Genomic DNA, 21,986 nt, shown 5'->3' on the forward strand with positions numbered 1-21,986 from the left:
TCTCTAAAACAACGTTGATAGAGAAATTAACATTCAATTCTCTGGAAACAGCTCTGGTGGACATTCCTGCAGTCAGTATGACAATTGCACACTCCCTCAAAACTTGAGACATCTGTGACAGCGGGTTGTGTGACAAAACAGCACATTTTAGAGTGACCTTTTATTGTCCCCAGCAAAAGGTGCACCTGTGTAATGATCCTGATGATACTGTTTAATCAGCTTCTTGATATGCCACACCTGTCAGGTGGATGGATTATCTTGGCAATGGAGAAATGCTCACAAATAGGAATGTAAACAATTGTGTACACAACATTTGAGAGAAATAAGCTTTTTTTGTGCATATGGAAAATATAAGTGATCTTTTACTTCAGCTCATGAACCATGGGACCAAAGACTTTACATGCTGTGTTTGACATACAGTACTGTACTATCCTCTCAGAAATAATCAAACCTTTCTGCATACAGCATACAAAAATAGCTCCTATTTCTGGATAAATACTATTATTAAGAGTAGTGGTTGAGAAGACTCTTACATAAAAGGTTTAACACTGATGTGTTTATAAGAATATTTTTTCCACTGCGACTGAAGCTCTCCCTCCCTCCATCCCGCTATAAAAATGAATCTACTACTTAATGCACTCTCCCTCATTCTCTCCGTCTGTCAATATCCCTGTCATAAAATCACATTGCGCTCACAGCTAAATGAATTGCAGAACTATTTCCTATTGCAATGGCAGTGATAGGATTAGTATTGACTAAGGGGATGTGTGAAGGAATAAAAGAGTAGGAGGCATTCTGACATTACAGATAGCAGTCACTCCTTTAAAGGTTGGGTAAAGGTTGGGTGGTGGAAATATTTACAGTGAGTATGACCTGGGGCATCATTTCTAAACATTGCACCCACACAAAATATGCCCAAAAACATGCATGCGCCAGTTTTCACGCAAAAGTTGGAATTTATAAAAACTTAAACTTGATGTGAGAATGTGCTTGTCTCCCGCAAACTTTAGACCATGCGTATCTAGTGGTTGAAGTACTCCATTGCAAGAAGGCAAAAGTAGCCTAGTAGCCTTGGGCAGGAATATATCAAGACACTTATTCATGAAAAAAAACAGGCAGATAAATATAATAGCATTTGCCATTAGTGAGAAAATGTATTGATTTAATCGATCTGATCCGAAGTGCAGTATCACGGTAGAACACAGTTCACCTTTTCGTTTGCAGGCGACGTCAGAAAACTGTCATGTCAAATTTCTCGAGTAGACAACATTTAATTTAGCAAACATAATATATCACAACCATTGCAGAATACATTCCTCCATATTTTTGCCATGATAGTTCATATTCCCTAAGTCATGATAGTTCATATTCCCTAAGTAGCCATACAACAAATGACCAACTGCATCTCTCATTTATATAATTGGGCCTATTAGATAGAGTATTATAATTTCACCTGTTTGCTCTATGCATCCCGAAAGGGAGCGCGGTTTTCAACGTTAAGTAGAATTTAACTGGTAAACAGACAGTTGATCATTTGCATTAAAGTGTGTAGGCTACCACTGTAACTAGGCCTACTGTAATTAGATTTTTTTTTTAAAGTTTCAGAATTAGCGGGCAGTGCAGCATATTCAGGATTTGGGAAAAGTAAATGCAAAACATTATTGAATTCAAACGATCTGTTTACAGGTCCACAACAATTTGCAACTGTTTTTGTCTTTCAGAAACGGTATGATAGACTACAGCAAATGCCCCTGCAAAATAAAACAGTCTGCCAATGCCGCCATATACATTTGATCAAGTTCGCCATTGTCATTTCCATCAGATACTGCCTTGGCCTAATTCTAATACTTCTAAAGTGTACAGCAAATAACGGCGTTACTGTCACCCCAAAAAATGAATGGTGGGTGTTTTTATAATGCTCGTGCACGCGCGCACAGTTTTACGTCAGGTCTGATTTCTAACAGGAAACGTGTATGTATGACGTGCACCAAGTTTATAAATATTAATATTTTCGCGCATGCGTAGTTTTTCAGAAATGGCACACAGAGATATGTTTGTGTAAAATGTACACAATGGTTATATACCGAACAAAAATATAAACTCAACATGTAAAGTGTTGTTCCCATGTTTTATGAGCTGAAATAAAACGATCCCACAAATGTTTCATATGGACAAATTTTGCTCACAAATGTGTTTACGGGCCTCCCGTGTTACGCAGCGTTCTAAGGCACTGCATTGCATTGCGGCTTGGCAGGGTCGTGCTTTGTAGGACGCATGGCTCTCGAAGTCCTTTTCTGGGGGAAAACTCATTCCGATTGGCTGGGCCTGGTTTCCCAGTGGGTGCGCCCCTGCCCAGTCGTAAAATCTATACATTAGGAACTAATGAATGCATTTCTATTTACTGATTTCCTTCTATGAACTGTAACTCAGTAAAATCTTTTAAATTGTTGCATGTTGCATTTATATATTTGTTCAGTATAAATGCGGCCCCTGGTCACTATTTCAAACTTATTTCAGTACAGTACAGGCAGCTTTTTAACTTTGTGTTGCATATTGGGGGGGTGTCCGGGTCAATGGGTCAACACCAGGATCCAGGTGCATGCCCTCCCATGATAATTATTTCAAGAAATAGCTGTGAAATTGTTGTTTCTGGTGAATTCTGAAGAGAAAATACATCCCTTCTACATCTGCATTGCTTGCTGTTTGGGGTTTTAGGCTGGGTTTCCATATGGCACTTTGTGACATCTGCTGATGTAAAAAAAGGGCTTCATAAATACATTTACTCGATTGATTCCAAACTTTCCTAATCATTTGGTCAATATATCTCAACCACAACTGAAATAACAATAATTAATGTATTACTTTAAACTGTAGTTTTACTTTATCAGTTGAGATAGTAACCACGCTTGAAGATTCTTTTCGTAGAACAACTATGAGAAAGTCAGTTCTGGAATGCGTTCTGGTCAATTGAACATTTGCTATATTGCATAACAGGGTGTACTGAACGACACGTTTCCACCAAAACATCCTTCAAAGGTTCTCGAACAGACGTTGACGTAACCTGCGTTTTCTCTGTTTGGTAGGTGTGAAGGGGTGTGGCTTAAAGCAATTAGTGATGTGTTTGAAGGGCAGCAGTGCATTTTGAACCCATAACCCCTCCCCATTTTTTAACTGGTCGTTCAGAAAAGCACTGAGAGAAACAGGCTTGCTTGAGCCAAATGCCTGAGGTTCAGAGAAACAGCCCTTGTCAAATTCGGTAGCCTACTAAAAACCCGTTTCAAAGTTTATAATAATACCGAAGTTGTCTTTGAACTCACGAAATTGAGCCCAATATAACCGTTACCAATTATCACTCGTTTTGAGAAATACCACTCACACACGAGATGCGCATGTCGTCACCATTTGAAAAATATCCTTTTCTATATCATTTTTATTCGTGCTAATGGATTTAGCATGTTATATGTGACTGTACTTCTTTATTTGTTACAAGTTAGCTCCCATGAGGAAGGGTTAGTTGAGAGGAGAGAGAGAGAAAGAGAGAAACTATTGCTCCATTCTTCTTACAAGTCTTGCATAACGTTTTTTTTACCCATCACAAACTAAGGCCTCTGAGGACCGGGCCAAACCAAAAGCATAATTGGTGGTGGGGGGATCCAATCATAAAATGAGGAATTTAGTAGTACTGTGTGGCGTAAAGCCACAGAAAGCCAGTAGCTACAGTAGGAAAATAATTTCCAATCCATCATGATATATTATTGAGGGAGTCAAATTGTCAGGTGCTAAAATCATGGTTGCCAAAATCAGTTCAAAATGTACAGATCAACAGTGACAGATAGTCCATCACAAAACCATAACTCTGCTGCCCTTCATGTAGTGTATAAATCCACTGGAATCTCACTGTCAGTCAGGGGATCCTAAACTCACAGCTTGTTTATAGCCTGCTGAGGTGCTCAGGCCACACCAAGTATATCATATCCACTGTCTGTCAGACAAGGTTCTCATTACCTCAATGGGTTTAAATCCTGTACATTGACATTAGCCTACACTTCAATCACATATGAATCCTTTATGCTTCAAACCCACCCCTTATATCTGCCGATGTCTTAACATTGCAGCCAGAGTTCAATTTAAAAGCCATCGTCCTAATTACACTGTTTCATTTCGGTTCAGTCCTCCTAATACAAATTTTTACGAACCCTCATCCTCTCGGAATACATTTGTCCTTGTTAGAAAACAGAGGACTATATCTACGTCCTAAATGTAACCCTATCCCTTTTGTAGTGAACTACTTTTGACCCGGGCCGGTAAGAGCTCTAGTCAAAAGTAATGCACTTTATAAGGAGTAGAGTGCCACTTGGAACACAACTAAGGTCTTTGAAAATGGTCTTTGGGGAAGAGGATGTATTTTCCCCTACATTTATTCGAGAAGGGTTCCGGGGAATATTGCTGGAAGGAAGAGCAGCATTTAATTGCCTCAGATTTAAAATTGAAATATGAAAATGAAGAAGCAAAAACCATATGCAAAACAAACCGACCATTGTGCCCTCTGGTCAGAGCAGATATGGCAAAGATAGAAAAATTATTTTATGATATTTTATTCAATGCTTAGGTTTTACATTTGATTACTTTTCAGCCCCTGATTACTTTTCAGCCCCTCATCATACTTCATTATGATCCATAATATTGTTCTTGGACTCGTTGCCCAACTCATTCCCTGCTGTCACCACAATCTGATAAAAATTGTGTTTGGTTTGGTGGAACCCAGAAAATCGTTTTCAACATCATTCAAGGGCGGTATGGAGGGAGATGACAGACAGGTGGGAGGAGCTCTGTGAATAACCCTCATACCGCGTCAGTTTCTACTTTGACTCCCCAGCAGCAATGAAGAGGCACACAAACAGTAGCCTGGTCCCAGATCTGTTTGTCTGTCATGTCAAACAACAACCATAGGAGTATGCAAGAAAGCACAAATAGATGTGGGACCAGGCTACAGTAACAGGTCATGTTTCAGGAGTAAGCAGTAACCTCCATTACCTTGCCTTATAACCTCCTTATTATACACTGTGCTGCTAACTCTGAAACAGCATCGGAGAGAAAGCATGAGACTGCACATTGCCCATCAACAATCTCCAGACTAAGGTATCCTAAAGAAACATAGGCTTTAGCTAAGATGTAAGACCCTAATCAATGAAATCGGGTTACTATCGAGGCACAGTTTCTTCGGCACATGCGCCGAATACAACAGGTGTAGACCTTACAGTGAAATCCTTACTTACAATGCCGTTTCATCCTTACTTACAATGCCGTTTCAATCCTTACAACAATGTCGTTTCAAAAATACGAATAAGAAATAAAAGTAATAAGTAATTAAAGAGCAGCAGTAAAATAACGTATAAACAGGGGGTACCGGTACAGAGTCAATGTGCGAGGGCACCAGTTAGTCGAGGTAATTGAGGTAATATGTACATGAAGGCAGAGTTATTAAAGTGACTATGCATAGATGACAACAGAGAGTAGCAGCGGCATAAAGGGGGGGGGGGGGGCAAATAGTCTGGGTAGCCATTTGATTAGCAGTTCAGGAGTCTTATGGCTTAGGGATGGAGCTGTTTAGAAGCCTCTTGGACCTAAACTCTCTGCTAACCGCTTGCCATGCGGTAGCAGAGAGAACAGTCTATGACTAGGGTGGCTGGAGTCTTTGACAATTTTTAGGGCCTTCCTCTACACATGTAATGCAATTGTATGCTACATATACTGCACTAACGAATCCTATCACTTAACATCTCAAAAGAACACTCCATATTAGTTTATTTTTACACTATGTGGCTTCGTTCTATCTGCTAAATTCATCATCAAATGCAATTTCTGTGAAATACAGTGAATACACTAGAGAGCCATATATCTCTGATATAAACGCACGCACTCGGGTGTTTAGCAGTTAATGATCATTTATACTATACATCATTTTAAAGCTTTTTAGGCCATTAATACGTCTGTGATCTCCCTTAAGCAGTTGGAGGGAGGCCTGCAGATCAACCCTACTGGGTCTCAGTAGGAGTACTGATCTAGGATCAGTTTAGCCTTTTAACTCATAATGAATTAGAGAGGAGACCTGATCCCAGATCAGCACTCCTACTCTGAGCTGCGGACCCACGAGTGATTCAGAGTCTGGAGATGTAAAGCAGGAAACTATGCACAGCACACATATTTCCACATGCAGCATGTTTCCTCTTGGCATTTTTCTGATTACTACTTTTTACTCTGATGGCTCTGAATGTCAGTACTCACTGACATTCAGCCCGGGTCTTAAAATAACTAGAAAACCAGACAGAGAAAGAGATGAATCTGACTCGTAGTCTGCAGTATGGCGGTGCAGCGCAATGGTATCCAAGTAACAAAAAGGGATGTAATTGACAGTAAACTCATTTGCAGCTTATTGGACTTGTAAAATCAGCATACTAGAGAAGACATCAACATGAGGAAACGGTAAGTCAACAACATCTAAACCAGAACAATCTTCAGCCCGTATTTATTTTTATTTTTATTATATTTCAAGGAAGTGCCGATGAAATATACTGTTATGCTGGTAATAAAAACGTGAAATGGATTACGGAACACACACAGCACATATTATTCTGAAAAAACAGGACATGTTCTGAAATGTAAATTAGACTGAAGATATGCGACAGCCGGTAAGATACACAACAGTTCCTCCCAGCCAGAGTCTTATATTTATACCAAAGCTCCGGCTTCATGACATGACACACAGCAGACCGATGGTGACCAAGACGCTGTTCAAAGAACCTACCATTTCTTAGAATATAATAGAATTACTTAGAATATAATAGAATTACTTGGACTATAATAGAGCATTCTATTTCTATGAAAGCTCCCTCCTCTCAGTAAAACCAACCTGAACCTACACAACACATCAGCTTTCTCACATGTACTGTATAACTAAGTAATCATGGTCCTTCCATTTCAGTGAGAAATTACTGACAATGCACCATCAATTTAGGCTGGCGAACACCTAACTTTCGAAGTCCGCCCTCTGTACGCTGCGAGTCACGTGGGTCGCGTCACCAGGCTACCATCAATTGACAGAGAGCCAATGGTTGCATCATAAGGAATTTGGACAACTGACAGTGGAGAACTTAAAGGGAAAAGGACAAAGACAGATGGGAGTATCTTTGGTGAAGATAGACATACGGGGTCGGTTTCATGGACACAGATTAGGCATAGACTTTTAATGGAGAATCTCCATTGAACATGCTCTTTAGTCTAGGACTAGGCATAATCTGTGTCCAGTGGATGTAGAAGTATCCAGATGACTTACACAGTGTGGGCCATGGTGTCCTGCGGTTTCTCAGACTGCTCAGGGAACATTGGATGAGGTGGCTCTCCAATGGGGACACAGCCCAGAGACTTACTGATGGCGTGGCTCAGCTTTTTAGCCGGAGACTTCTGTGAGAGAGGCAGAAACAAGATGGTGGACATTACATTCACTCTAACTGAAATTCCAGTTAACTTATCGAATTGTTTGAAGTGAAATGGAATTGACCCCCAAACTATCAGTTATAATGTGAGAATTACTTATAGAAGTAGTGTAAAGAGATGTATTTGTAATTTACCTTAAAATTCTCTAAAATATTCAGTTATGTTGTGTAGTGCACAAAGAAGGACCACCGTGGTATCGAATCGAGGGGGAATATACACGGCTGTGACTATAACCGATGAGAATTCTCGAGAGGTAATAAGGTCAGCATTTGATTGTGAGGTATTCTAGGTCGGGTGAACAGAAGGACTTGAGTTCCTGTACGTTATCACAATCCTACCATGAGTCGTTAATCATGAAGCATACACCTCCGCCTTTCTTCCCTGAGAGTTCTTTATTCCTGTCTATGCGATGTACTGAGAACCTGCTGGCTGTAGGGACAGTGACAGTATATCCGTAGATGGCAATGATTCCGTGAAACAGAGTATGTTACAGTCCCTGATGTCTCACTGGAAGGAGATCCTCGCCCTGAGCGTGTCTACTTTATTGTCCAGGGACTGAACATTAGTGAGTAATATACTCGGAAGCAGTGGATGGTGTGCACACCTCCTGAGTCGGACTAGAAGTCCACTCCGAATACCTCTTCTCTGCCAGTGGCGTCTTGGAGCAGCCTCTAGTATAAGTTCAATTGCCTTTGGGGGTAAGAACAAAGGATCCAATTTGGGAAAGTTGTATTTCTCGTCGGAATGCTGGTGAGTTACCGCCGCTCTGATATCCAAAAGTTATTTCTGGCTGTATGTAATGATGGACTGTCATTCGTCTAGGGCTATCTTCTGTATACCACCCCTACCTTGTCACAACATAACTGATTGGCTCAAACACATTAAGAAGGAAAGAAATTCCACAAATTAACTTTTAACAAGGCACACCTATTAATTGAAATGCATTCCAGGTGACTACCTCATGAAAGCTGGTTGAGAGAATTCCAAGAGTGTGCAAAGCTTTCATCAAGGTAAAGGGTGGCTACTTTGAAGAATGGTGGCATAGCGGTAGAAATTCAATTTAATTAGCTGAAATTAGTAAAAACCCATAAAATCCCTTTCAGAATATTTATGGGATCTGATGTGGGATCTGAAAGAACTGACCAGCTGAAAGTCAGCCTAATGATGTGCTTCGACCATACTATTTTCAACTGTCAAGTAGGGCCAGGATGATAACAGTAACACGATACCCATAAGTATCGTGTCAAATAAACAAAACACAAAGCGGATTTAACTTCTTTATCATTATGTTGTCATCCAGAGTCACCTTTATTTATTTTTTAAGCTATAGTACACAATATTTCACATACAGCAGGTGTTAAAAGCACCAAATAGTTTTGCCTGCTTCATGTTTTCATTTTTGTCATGGAAAAAATTGTGTGATACTGGTATCGTCACAGCCCTACTGTAAAGTCTTTTTCCAATCAGTGCAGATGAAGGGGAGGAGACGAGGAGAGGAGGGATTTTAAAAACCAAGAGATAGAGCCTTTGTGGTTGCCATGCCTACCCAAGAGGAGTGCTCCTTCATTTGATGCTGGTTGCTATGGGGGCCGTTGGCATGGCCACGCCAGAAGCAGCTCTGACAGAGTTGGTAGCCATGGCACTGTTGGCACCGGTAACGGAACCCCATCATACTTTCACTCCGGCAATAGGAACATTCCACGGGATGGAAGACTAGAAGGAAACCACAGAGAAATGGTTCATAGGTCACTAATGTCAGTTGAAATGTTGATACAGGGAGACATAACGTATTATAAGATGTATTATAAGGCATGATAAAAATCACACATATGCTTATAACAGCATTATACATACAGGTAAAAGTGTTACCACTTTTGTCAATAGAAATGCTTAGATTAGAATAAATATTACTGGTGTTCGGTAGCAAATTCACTGTGAAAATAGAGTCAAGAAAAACACTAATAACAGGGTAGCATTACCATTTTCAACATTAGCGAGCCGGTGCATGAGAGGTAGCCACACGAGGCACTGAGGAGGAGGATCTGCCATCAAAATGTCCAAAAAAGTGTTCAGCAAGATCTTCTTCTAGATACAAACACACCGAGATGCATTCAGTTATACAGAGATAGCACACCCCAATGCATTCATTTATAAAGAGGCACAGAGTGGGACAATTAAAATAATTCTCAGCAAGATCTGGATAACAACAGATGTGGATAAGGTTCATTGCCAGACAGCAGAGAAGCAAGACCTTGTCAGACAGAACGCAAGTAGTAATTCTGCTGGCATCGACTCCATGGGTACAGTACGTCCCAAATGGGAGTCCATTCCCTATGTAGTACTATGCTTTTGACCAGGGCCCATTGGGCTCTGGTCAAAAATAGTGCACTGTATAGGGTGCCATTTAGGATGCAGCGCATAGTGAATGAAATGGACAGCACTGCAAAAGGTCATCTTCAATAATAGATTAGCTTTCCCTGCTTATTGAGGATAACCTTTTGTAATGCTGTCCATACATTTCTTCTATGGTCTGTGGACTATATTTACAAGGTTCTAGCACCCAACCAGGCTGTCAATGACACTTGGGCTAACCTGGACCACCAAATCAAGTCGTATTGGTCACATACACATGGTTAGCAGATGCTAACGGGAGTGTAGCAAAATGCTTGAGCTTCTAGTTCCGACAGCACAGTAATATCTAACAAGTTTTCTAACAATTCCCAAAAACTAACTACCTAATACACACAAACCTAAAAAGGGGTGAATAAGAATATGTACATATAAATATATGGATGAGAGATGGCCGAGACACAGAGGCAAGGTGCAATAGATAGTATAAAATACAGTACATACAGTGCCTTGCGAAAGTATTCGGCCCCCTTGAACTTTGCGACCTTTTGCCACATTTCAGGCTTCAAACATAAAGATATAAAACTGTATTTTTTTGTGAAGAATCAACAACAAGTGGGACACAATCATGAAGTGGAACGACATTTTTTGGATATTTCAAACTTTTTTAACAAATCAAAAGCTGAAAAATTGGGTGTGCAAAATTATTCAGCCCCCTTAAGTTAATACTTTGTAGCGCCACCTTTTGCTGCGATTACAGCTGTCAGTCGCTTGGGGTATGTCTCTATCAGTTTTGCACATCGAGAGACTGAAATTTTTTCCAATTCCTCCTTGCAAAACAGCTCGAGCTCAGTGAGGTTGGATGGAGAGCATTTGTGAACAGCAGTTTTCATTTCTTTCCACAGATTCTCAATTGGATTCAGGTCTGGACTTTGACTTGGCCATTCTAACACCTGGATATGTTTATTTTTGAACCATTCCATTGTAGATTTTGCTTTATGTTTGGGATCATTGTCTTGTTGGAAGACAAATCTCCATCCCAGTCTCAGGTCTTTTGCAGACTCCATCAGGTTTTCTTCCAGAATGGTCCTGTATTTGGCTCCATCCATCTTCCCATCAATTTTAACCATCTTCCCTGTCCCTGCTGAAGAAAAGCAGGCCCAAACCATGATGCTGCCACCACCATGTTTGACAGTGGGGATGGTGTGTTCAGAGTGATGAGCTGTGTTGCTTTTACGCCAAACATAACGTTTTGCATTGTTGCCAAAAAGTTCAATTTTGGTTTCATCTGACCAGAGCACCTTCTTCCACATGTTTGGTGTGTCTCCCAGGTGGCTTGTGGCAAACTTTAAACAACACTTTTTCTGGATATCTTTAAGAAATGGCTTTCTTCTTGCCACTCTTCCATAAAGGCCAGATTTGTGCAATATACGACTGATTGTTGTCCTATGGACAGAGTCTTCCACCTCAGCTGTAGATCTCTGCAGTTCATCCAGAGTGATCATGGGCCTCTTGGCTGCATCTCTGATCAGTCTTCTCCTTGTATGAGCTGAAAGTTTAGAGGGACGGCCAGGTCTTGGTAGATTTGCAGTGGTCTGATACTCCTTCCATTTCAATATTATCGCTTGCACAGTGCTCCTTGGGATGTTTAAAGCTTGGGAAATCTTTTTGTATCCAAATCCGGCTTTAAACTTCTTCACAACAGTATCTCAGACCTGCCTGGTGTGTTCCTTGTTCTTCATGATGCTCTCTGCGCTTTTAACGGACCTCTGAGACTATCACAGTGCAGGTGCATTTATACGGAGACTTGATTACACACAGGTGGATTGTATTTATCATCATTAGTCATTTAGGTCAACATTGGATCATTCAGAGATCCTCACTGAACTTCTGGAGAGAGTTTGCTGCACTGAAAGTAAAGGGGCTGAATAATTTTGCACACCCAAATTTTCAGTTTTTGATATGTTAAAAAAGTTTGAAATATCCAATAAATGTTGTTTCACTTCATGATTGTGTCCCACTTGTTGTTGATTCTTCACAAAAAAATACAGTTTTATATCTTTATGTTTGAAGCCTGAAATGTGGCAAAAGGTCGCAAAGTTCACCCTCTGGAGAGCGTTGCGGTTGAGGGCGGTGGACTTGACATACCAGGCTGTGAAACAGCCCGAGAGGATGCTCTCAATTGTGCATCTGTAAAAGTTTGTCAGGGTTTTGGGTGACAAGCCAAATTTCTTCAGCCTCCTGAGGTTGATGAGGCGCTGTTGTGCCTTCTTCACCACACACCCTTGTGGGGCCCCAGTGTTGAGGGTTAGCAAAGTGGAGATGTTGTTTCCTACCTTCGCCACCTGTGGGAGGCCCGTCAGAAAGTTCAGAACCCAATTGCACAGAGTGGGGTTGAGACCCAGGGCCTCCAGCTTGATGATGAGCTTGGAGAGCACTCTGATGTTGAATGCTGAGCTGTAGTCAAAGAAGAGCATTCTTACATGGTTTCCTCTTGTCCAGATGGAATGGAGCAGTGTGCAGTGGGATGGTGATTGCGTCGTCTGTGGACCTGTTGGTGCGGTATGGCAACTGAAGTGGGTCTAGGGTGGCCGGTAAGGTGGAGGTTATGATCCTTGACTAGTCACTCAAAGCACTTCATGATGACAGAAGTGAGTGCTACGGGGCGGTAGGCATTTAGTTCAGTTATATTTGCCTTCTTGGGTACAGGAACAACGGTAGCCATCTTGATGCATGTGGGGACAACCGACTGGGATAGGGAGCGATTGAATGTCTGTAAACACACCAGTCAGCTGGTCTGCACATGCTTTAAGGATGTGGCTAGGGATGTCGTCTGGGTAAGCAGCCTTGCGAGGGTTAACACATTTAAATATTTTACTCACGTCGGCCACGGAGAAGGTGAGGGGGGTGCAGTCCTTGTTAGCGGGCCGCGACGGTGACACTGTATTATCCTCAAAGTGGACAAAGAAGGTGTTAAGTTTGTCTGGAAGTGTGACGTCGGTGTCTGACGTGGTTGGTTTTCTTTTTGTAGTCTGTGATTTCCTGTAGACCCTGCCACATGCATCTCGTGTCTGAGCCGTTGAATTGCGACTCCACCTTGCCCCTGTACTGGCATTTCGCTTGTTAGATTGCCTTGCGGAGGGAATAGCTACACTGTTTATATTCAGACATATTCCCAGACCTCTTTCCATGGTTAAATGCGGTGGATCGCGCTTTCATTTTTGTGCGAATGACGCCTTCCAGCCACAGTTTCTGGTTAGGGTAGGTTTTAATAGTCATAGTGGGTACAACATCTCCAATGCACTTCTTTATAAATACACTCACCGAGTCAGCATATAGGTTGATGTTGTTCTCAGAGGCTGACCGGAACATATTCCAGTTCGCGTGAGCCAAACAATCTTGAAGCGTGGCTTCCGATTGGTCGGACCAGCATTGAATGGTTCTCGTCATTGGTACATCCGGTTTGAGTTTCTGCCTATAAAACGGAAGGAGCAAGATGGCATCGTGGTCGGATTTGCTGAAGGGAGGGTGGGGGAGGGCTTTGTATGCTTTGCAGAAGTTAGAGTAGGAGTGGTCGAGGGTATTGCACATGCGTGTTGCGCAATCAATATGCTGGTAGAATTTAGGTAGACCTGTTCTCAAATTTGCTTTGTTAAAATCCCTAGCTACAATAAATGCTGCCTCAGGATATAGGTTTCCAGTTTGCATATAGTCCAGTGAAGTTCCTTGACGGCCGTCTTGGTGTCTGCTTGAGGGGGAATGTACACAGCTGTGACGATAACTGACGAGAATTCTCTTGATAGGTAAAATGACCGGCACTTGATTGTAAGGGATTCTAGATTGGGTGAGCAGAAGGACTTGAGTTCCTGTATGTTCTTATGATTACACCATGAGTCGTTAATCATAAAGCATACAACCCTGCCCTTCCTTTTCTCAGAGAGCTGGGTGCGATGCATGGAGAAGCCCGGTGGCTGAACCGATTCCGAGAGAGCCATGTTTCCACTCTTATATCCAATAGTTCTTCCCGGCTGTATGTAAAAATGTAAGAAATAACAATGTAAGAAATAACACATAAAAAACAAAATACAACCTAGTTTCCTACAGACTCGAAGAAGCAAGATGACCATCTCTGTCGGCGCCATCACTGTGTTCCCTGGTGCGTACAGTTGAAGTCAGAAGTTTACATACACCTTAGCCAAATACATTTAAACTCAGTTTTTCACAATTCCTGACATTTAATCCTAGTAAAAATTCCCTGTCTTAGGTCAGTTAGGATCACCACTTTATTTTAAGAATGTGAAATGTCAGAATAATAGCATAGAGAATTATTTATTTCCGCTTTTATTTCTTTCATCACATTCCCAGTGGGTCAGAAGTTTACAAACACTCAATTAGTATTTGGTAGCATTGCCTTTAAATTGTTTAACCTGGGTCAAACATTTCGGGTAGCCTTCCACAAGCTTCCCACAATATGTTGGATGAATTTTGGCCCATTCCTCCTGACAGAGCTGGTGTAACTGAGTCAGGCTTGTAGGCATCCTTGCCCACACACGCTGTTTCAGTTCTGCCCACACATTTTCTATAGGATTGAGGTCATGGCTTTGTGATGGCCACTCCACTACCTTGACTTTGTTGTCCTTAAGCCATTTTGCCACAACTTTGGAAGTATGCTTGGGGTCATTGTTCATTTGGAAGACCCATTTGCGCCCAAGCTTTAACTCCCTAACTGATGTCTTGAGATGTTGCTTCAATATATCCACATAATTTTCTTGCCTCATGATGCCATCTATTTTGTGAAGTGCATCAGTCCCTCTTGCAGCAAAGCACCCCCACAACATGATGCTGCCATCCCCTTGCTTCACGGTTGGGATGGTGTTCTTCGGCTTGCTAGCCTCCCCCTTTTTCCTCCAAACATAACAATGGTCATTATGGCCAAACAGTTTTATTTTTGTTTCATCAGACCAGAGGACATTTCTCCAAAAAGTACAATCTTTGTCCCCATGTGCAGTTGCAAACCGTAGTCTGGCTTTTTTATGGTGGTTTTGGAGTACTGGCTTCTTCCTTGCTGAGCGGCCTTTCAAGTTATGTCGATATGGGACTCATTTTACTGAGGACATAGATACCTTTGTAGCTGTTTCCTCCAGCATCTTCACAAGGTCCTTTGCTGGTGGTCTGGGATTGATTTGCACTTTTCGCACCAAAGTACGTTTATCTCTAGGAGACAGAACGTGTCTCCTTCCTGAGCGGTATGACGGCTGCGTGGTCCCATGGTGATTATACTTGCGTACTATTGTTTGTACAGATGAACGTGGTACCTTCAGGTGTTTGGAAATTGCTCCCAAGGATGAACCAGACTTGTAGAGGTCTACAATTTTTTTTCTGAGGTCTTGGCTGATTTCTTTTGATTTTCCCATGATGTCAAGCAAAGAGGCACTGAGTTTGAAGGTAGGCCTTGAAATACATTCACAGGTACACCTCCAGTCGACTCAAATGATGTCAATTAGCCTACCAGAAGCTTCTAAAGCCATGACATAACGTTCTGGAATTTTCCAAGCTGTTTAAAGGCATAGTCAACTTAGTGTATGTAAACTTCTGACCCACTGGAATTGTGATACAGTGAATTATAAGTGAAATAATCTGTGTAAACAAATGTTAAAATTACTTGCGTCATGCACAAAGTAGATGTCCTAACCGACTTGCCAAAACTACAGTTTGTTAACAAGAAATTTGTGGAGTGGTTGAAAAACAAGTTTTAATGACTCCAACCTAAGCGTATGTAAACGTCTGACTTCAACTGTACATCCTTTGTTAATGTCTCTCTCCAACTCTCTCACTCTCTCTTTCCAACTCTCTCTCTCCAACTCTCTCTCTCCCCAACTCTCTCCCTCCCCCCAACTCTCTCTCTCTCCCCAACTCTCTCACTCTCTCCCTCAAACTCTCTCACTCAATTCAATTCAATTCAATTCAAGGGCTTTATTGGCATGGGAAACATGTGTTAACATTGCCAAAGCAAGTGAGGTAGATAATATATAAAGTGAAATAAACAATAAAAATTAACAGTAGACATCACACATACAGAAGTTTCAAAACAATAAAGACATTACAAATGTCATATTATATATATATATACAGTGTTTTAACAATGTACAAATGGTAAAGGACACAAGATAAAAATAAATAAGCATAGATATGGGTTGTATTTACAATGGTGCGTGTTCTTCACTGGTTGCCCTTTTCTCGTGGCAACAGGTCACAAATCTTGCTGCTTTGATGGCACACTGTGGAATTTCACCCAGTAGATATGGGAGTTTTTCAAAGTTGGATTTGTTTTCGAATTCTTTGTGGATCTGTGTAATCTGAGGGAAATATGTCTCTCTAATATGGTCATACATTGGGCAGGAGGTTAGGAAGTGCAGCTCAGTTTCCACCTCATTTTGTGGGCAGTGAGCACATAGCCTGTCTTCTCTTGAGAGCCATGTCTGCCTACGGCGGCCTTTCTCAATAGCAAGGCTATGCTCGCTGAGTCTGTACATAGTCAAAGCTTTCCTTAATTTTGGGTCAGTCACAGTGGTCAGGTATTCTGCCGCTGTGTACTCTCTGTGTAGGGCCAAATAGCATTCTAGTTTGCTCTGTTTTTTTGTTAATTCTTTCCAATATGTCAAGTAATTATCTTTTTGTTTTCTCATGATTTGGTTGGGTCTAATTGTGCTGCTGTCCTGGGACTCTGTAGGGTGTGTTTGTAAACAGAGCCCCAGGACCAGCTTGCTTAAGGGACTCTTCTCCAGGTTCATCTCTCTGTAGGTGATGGCTTTGTTGTGGAAGGTTTGGGAATCGCTTCCTTTTATGTGGTTATAGAATTTAACAGCTCTTTTCTGGATTTTGATAATTAGTGGGTATCGGCCTAATTCTGCTCTGCATGCATTATTTGGTGTTCTACGTTGTACACGGAGGATATTTTTGCAGAATTCTGCGTGCAGAGTCTCAATTTGGTGTTTGTCACTCTCTCCCTCCAACTCTCTCACTCTCTCCCTCCAACTCTCTCTCCCTCCAACTCTCTCTCTAGTTTATTATGTGTGAGCAGTGCATTTTGTATATAATTTCAGTGTGAGAAATCCCCTCCTGGCCAGTCCAACCTACCTGTTGAGGGAAGCATGTCCGTACAGAGTGTTCTGTGTATCCAAACGACGGGCCCTCGAACACAGCTGTGGGCAGCTTTAGAACCTCCCTCAGAAACTGGTCAAACTTAGCAAAGGCCATCACACCATTAGAGTCAGAGATCTGGGAGAATATATCTAAGAGAGAACCAAGTGTGGTGGTGAGTACATCAGCGCCATATAAAGACGGTAGTGAAAGTCTACACACTCCTTGCATAGTGTTCACATTCTGCTGCCTTAAAATGTAAAAAGGGATTACATTCGATTTCACAAAATGTTCCAATTTACCAAGAAATATAAAATGAGGATGTATTGATTGTGTATGTCTTCACACCCCAAAGTTGAAACTTGGTGGAAGCCCCTTTGGCAGCAATTACAGCTGTGAATAATTTTGAATAAGATTCTACCAACCAAGCGCTCTTAGGGCAACATACAGGGGCGCAACTTCGGTTTTAGAAGTGGGGGGGACATAATTATTATAATTTTTATTAAACACTCCAAACAGCCTATCCGACCGCTCGGAGGTGTCTGCATGGTCCCAAAGCACACTGTTGCCTCATTTTGTATCACATTCCAATCATAAAACCGGGGGAGACAAAAATGCAATTTCAGAATGTGTGTGTGTGTGTGTGATGGTGGGGGGCATGTTCCCCATGTATCCATTGTTTTGGTCAAAATTGCTCAAGCTCAGTCAATCTGGTTGGGAATCGTTGACGGACGGCAATATTCAAATGTTGTCTCTGATGCTTTAACCATATTTAAGTCAGGACAGAGAATGTAACATTCAGGAAAACTCAATACCTCTTGGAAAGCTAATCTGGTACGTCTTTGTCATTAAAATGTGTTCAATTATCCTGCGGAAAAATACAACTTTATCCCAGAGTTGTCAGAAGACCGAGGCGGATATCCTCTAATTTGTTTCCTGGGCTTTGCTCCCTTCATATTTATTTTGTATCTAACTTTCCAGTCCCTGCCGGCGAGAAGCTACCCTCTGTATCTTCAAGTATTGTGGTGGTAACATCATGTTATGGGTATGGGTATGCAGGGACTGGGGAATTTGTCAGGATCAAAAGAAATATGAAAAGACCAAGCCCAATGTAAAAAGTTAAAGGAATACCCGTATCATTCTTTTGAAAACCTAACCCTGGGATAGAGTTTTATTTTTCAGCGAGACACTTGCAATGTTACCATCCAACTGGCGACAGATTTTCAAGCGAATATGCTAAAAATCAGCATAAAACCAATATGCGCTTTTTCCCCACCAGAGATGTGTTTCCATCAATTGACTTGTTGCAGATAAAAGGCTGTGGGTGATTATGTAGTGCACATAAAAAATACATTTTGCGGTGTACCGGATAAAAAAATACAAGTTAAATGAGTTTCCATTGCATTTTCAACTCTATTGATGATTTTCTCACAAATTGTTTTTGTTATATATAGCGAGTATGTGCCCACCCTGGTATTGGCACGTGCGCTCTAGCCAACATATCGCAGATACAGCCTACATGATGAGATAATTATGGACAAAAGAGCAAGATTATTTTTATTTGTCAAATGGCAGCCAAGCATTGATGATCATGTCACCAGAATACGACCCTCAATATTTATTGGAAAGGAGCATCAAGCTCATAACTTATATATGTTGCTTGCCCTTAGAGTTGGTCAAAAGCGGTAGAATCTTATACAAAATGTTTTACAGCTGTAATGGCTGCCAATGGTGTTTCCACCAAGTATTAGCGCTGTGGGGTGAAGACATATGCAATCAAGAGATCCTTTTTTTTTTAAATATACAGTATTTGGAAAATGTTCTTTCACTTTGAAAATCTGTAGCAGGTCGTGTAGATATGAAGTTTAAAAAAAATGGAATGTAATAATTTTTTGATTTTATTTTAAGGCAGCAAAATGTGAAGACTGAAAGCGGTGCGTGGACTCTCACTAAGCACTGTATTTAACATTTCTATAATTTATTGAATATGAGGTATGGGGGATAATTCTTCTTGACACTTCCATCGAATAAAATTACAAAAGTGTTTGTACTGTAATTGACTCAACAACGCCCCTGTGTGTATCCTTTATGCAACCGCAGACATGGTCAAAAAGCAGATACTGTAGACCAGGGTTTCCTAAACTTGGTCCTGGGGGTCCCCCTTGGTGCACATTTAGGTTTTTGCCCGAGCACTACACAGCTGATTCAAATAACCAACTCATCGTCAAGATTTAATTGGGGGCCCCAGGACTGACTTTGGTAAACCCTGCTGTAAACTAAACCATGAAATTAAAAGTGTGACTCCTGCAAAACAGAACTAACTTTCCATTTAGTTACATTAACTGTAAATTATTCCCTTCAGCAAAGTTCAAGGAGATATACTTACAACGTAGTTTGTCCACTATTTTCCCTCCACACATGGTTGCCAACATGGACTTCATCGAGAAAACGGTCAGTTTCCCGTGGCCTTCACTAAACACACACACACATAAAAAGCATACATTTACGACAATATGTAACAAATGTATTGTAACACACGTTGTTATCATTCTGATAAAGGTGAAGTTTATTTCCCAAAGCAAATTCCTCTTTTTCCATTATCTGCATTAGCTTGCTGGCCACAATGGAGCACAAATAATTGGCACTTCTGAATCCATCTTGACCTGGACCATGTTGTCTGAAGGACCAAAATCATAATTTCGAGGGGAGAGCTTTGAAGATAGTTCTGCATACTGATTAGCCCTGGAATGTATAGCGGTCGTTTTACGGGCTCCTGACCAGTTCTGTTATTTTCGTGCGGTTTTTTTGGTTTTGTTGCGGAGATTGTAACTTTTTGGTTTATAATGTTTCCACCCATCGTTTCCTATGATCAAAAAGAGCTTCTTGACATCGGTAACATCGATTTAGATGAAGATTTCTACTTAAATGAGTTGGCGCCGCAGGACATACAGTACTGATCTCCCCGGAACAAGCCCTAACCCCCAACACTGGGAAGAGAAAGAGATGGCGATAAATAGAGACCGACGTGTGGGTGTAACAGATGTATACATGGGCACACTGATTAAACTACGACGGCAGGTAAATAAACTGCCTGTACCCAGCCTATAGGTAGGAGGTCAGAGACCTGGCAGTGTGGTGCCAGGACAATAACCTCTCCCTCAATGTCAGCAAGACAAAGGAGCTGATCGTGGACTACAGGAAATGGAAGGGCCGAGCACACCCCTCATTCCCATCGACGGAGCACCAACACAGTCGTGAAGAGGGCACGACCATGCCTCTTTCCCTTCAGGAGGCTGAAAAGATTTGGCATGGACCCTCAGATCCTCAAAAAGTTCTACAACTGCACAATGACTGGATGTATCACCGCTTGGTATGGCAACAGCTTGGCATCCACCTGCAAGGTGCTACAGAGGGTAGTGCATAAGGCCCGGTACATCACTGGGACCAAGCTCCCTGCCATCCAGGAACTCTATACCAGGACCTAAAAATGGTCAAAGACTCCAGCCATCCATGTCACAGACTGTTCTCCCTGCTACCGCACGGCAAGCAGTACCAATGTACAACGTCTGGAACCAACAAGAGCCTGAACAGCTTCTACCCCCAAGCATTAAGACTACTATATAGTTAGTTAAATAGTTAACCAAACAGCTACCCGGACTATCTGCATTGACCCTTTTTGAACTAACTTTGTTGACTCATCACATTCGCTGCTGTTTATTGTCTGTCACTTTATTCCTAGTTATATGTACATTTATACCTCTATTACCTCGTACCCCTGCACATGGACTCAGTACTGGTACCCCTTGTATAAAACCAAGTTATCGTTACTCATTGTGTATCTCTTATTACATTTTTTACTTTTTCTATTTCGTTGCGCTCTGTATTGCTGGGAAGGGCCCGTAAGTAAGCATTTCACTGTTAGTCCACACCTGTTGTTTACAAAGCATGTGACAAATACAATTACAGTTCATTTGGAAAGTATTCAGACACCTTGACTTTTTCCACATTTTAATACATTACAGTCATATTCTAAAATTGATTAAATCAATCTACACACAATAGTCCATAATGACTAAGCAAAAATAGTTTTTTTTACATTTTTTGCAAATGTATAACAAAATTAAAAAATTAAATATCAGATTTACACAAGTATTCAGACCCTTTACTCAGTACTTTGCTGAAGCACCTTTGGCAGCGATTACAACCTTGAGTCTTCTTGGGTATGACATGCAAAGCTTGGAACACCTGTATTTGGGGAGTTTCTCCCATTCTTCTCTGCAGATCCTCTCAAGCTCTGTCAGGTTGGATGGGGAGCGTCGCTGACCAGCTATTTTCAGGTCTCTCATGAGATATTCAATCGGGTTCACGTCCGGGCTCTGGCTGGACAACTCAAGGACATTCAGAGACTTGTCCTGAAGCCACCCCTGCGTTGTCTTGGCTGTGTGCTTAGGGTCATTGTCCTGTTGGGAAGTGAACCTTAGCCCCAGTCCGAGGTCCTGGGCGCTCTGGAGCAGGTTTTCATCAAGCATCTCTCTGTACTTTGCTATATTTATCTTTCCCTCGATCCTGACTAGTCGCCCAGTCCCTGCCGCTGAAAAACATCCCCACAGCATGATGCTGCCACCACCATGCTTCACCGTAAGAATGGTGCCAGGTTTCCTCCAAATGTGACGCTTGGCAATCAGGCCAAAGAGTTTAATCTCGGTTTCATCAGATCAGAGAATTTTGTTTCTCATGGTCTGAGAGTCCTTTAGGTGCCTTTTGGCAAACTCCAAGCGGGCTGTCATTTGCCTGTCATTTTTAATGAGGAGTGGCTTACGTCTGGCCACTTTACAACAAAGGCCTGATTGGTGTAGTTTTGCAGAGATGGTTGTCCTTCTGGAAGGTTCTCCCATCTCCACAGAGGAACTCTGGAGCTCTGTCAGAGTGACCATTGGGTTCTTGGTCACCTCCCTGACCAAGGCCCTCCTCCCCCGATTGCTCAGTTTGGCTGGGCGGCAAGA

The 21,986-nt window shown here is 41.7% G+C and overlaps 1 protein-coding gene across 9 annotated transcripts in view; it reads right to left on the reverse strand.

Moving 5' to 3' along the window:
* Nucleotides 1–21,986, reverse strand: part of dtnbb (dystrobrevin, beta b) — a 54,075-nt gene that overhangs the window by 21,384 nt on the left and 10,705 nt on the right. For 8 of the 9 annotated variants that reach the window (XM_064927693.1, XM_064927691.1, XM_064927692.1 and 5 more), the window contains 5 exons: nucleotides 19,370–19,455; nucleotides 16,981–17,135; nucleotides 9,474–9,579; nucleotides 9,041–9,207; nucleotides 7,334–7,461 (listed from right to left, as the gene is read on the reverse strand). In XM_064927693.1, coding sequence (XP_064783765.1) covers nucleotides 7,334–7,461; nucleotides 9,041–9,207; nucleotides 9,474–9,579; nucleotides 16,981–17,135; nucleotides 19,370–19,455 — 642 coding nt within the window. The remainder of the gene's footprint in view (nucleotides 1–7,333; nucleotides 7,462–9,040; nucleotides 9,208–9,473; nucleotides 9,580–16,980; nucleotides 17,136–19,369; nucleotides 19,456–21,986) is intronic. The other variant, XM_064927695.1, reaches the window with a different exon arrangement.

The sequence above is a fragment of the Oncorhynchus masou genome, chromosome 21 (assembly GCF_036934945.1).
Source record: "Oncorhynchus masou masou isolate Uvic2021 chromosome 21, UVic_Omas_1.1, whole genome shotgun sequence".
In the NCBI taxonomy this organism is placed as follows: domain Eukaryota; kingdom Metazoa; phylum Chordata; class Actinopteri; order Salmoniformes; family Salmonidae; genus Oncorhynchus; species Oncorhynchus masou.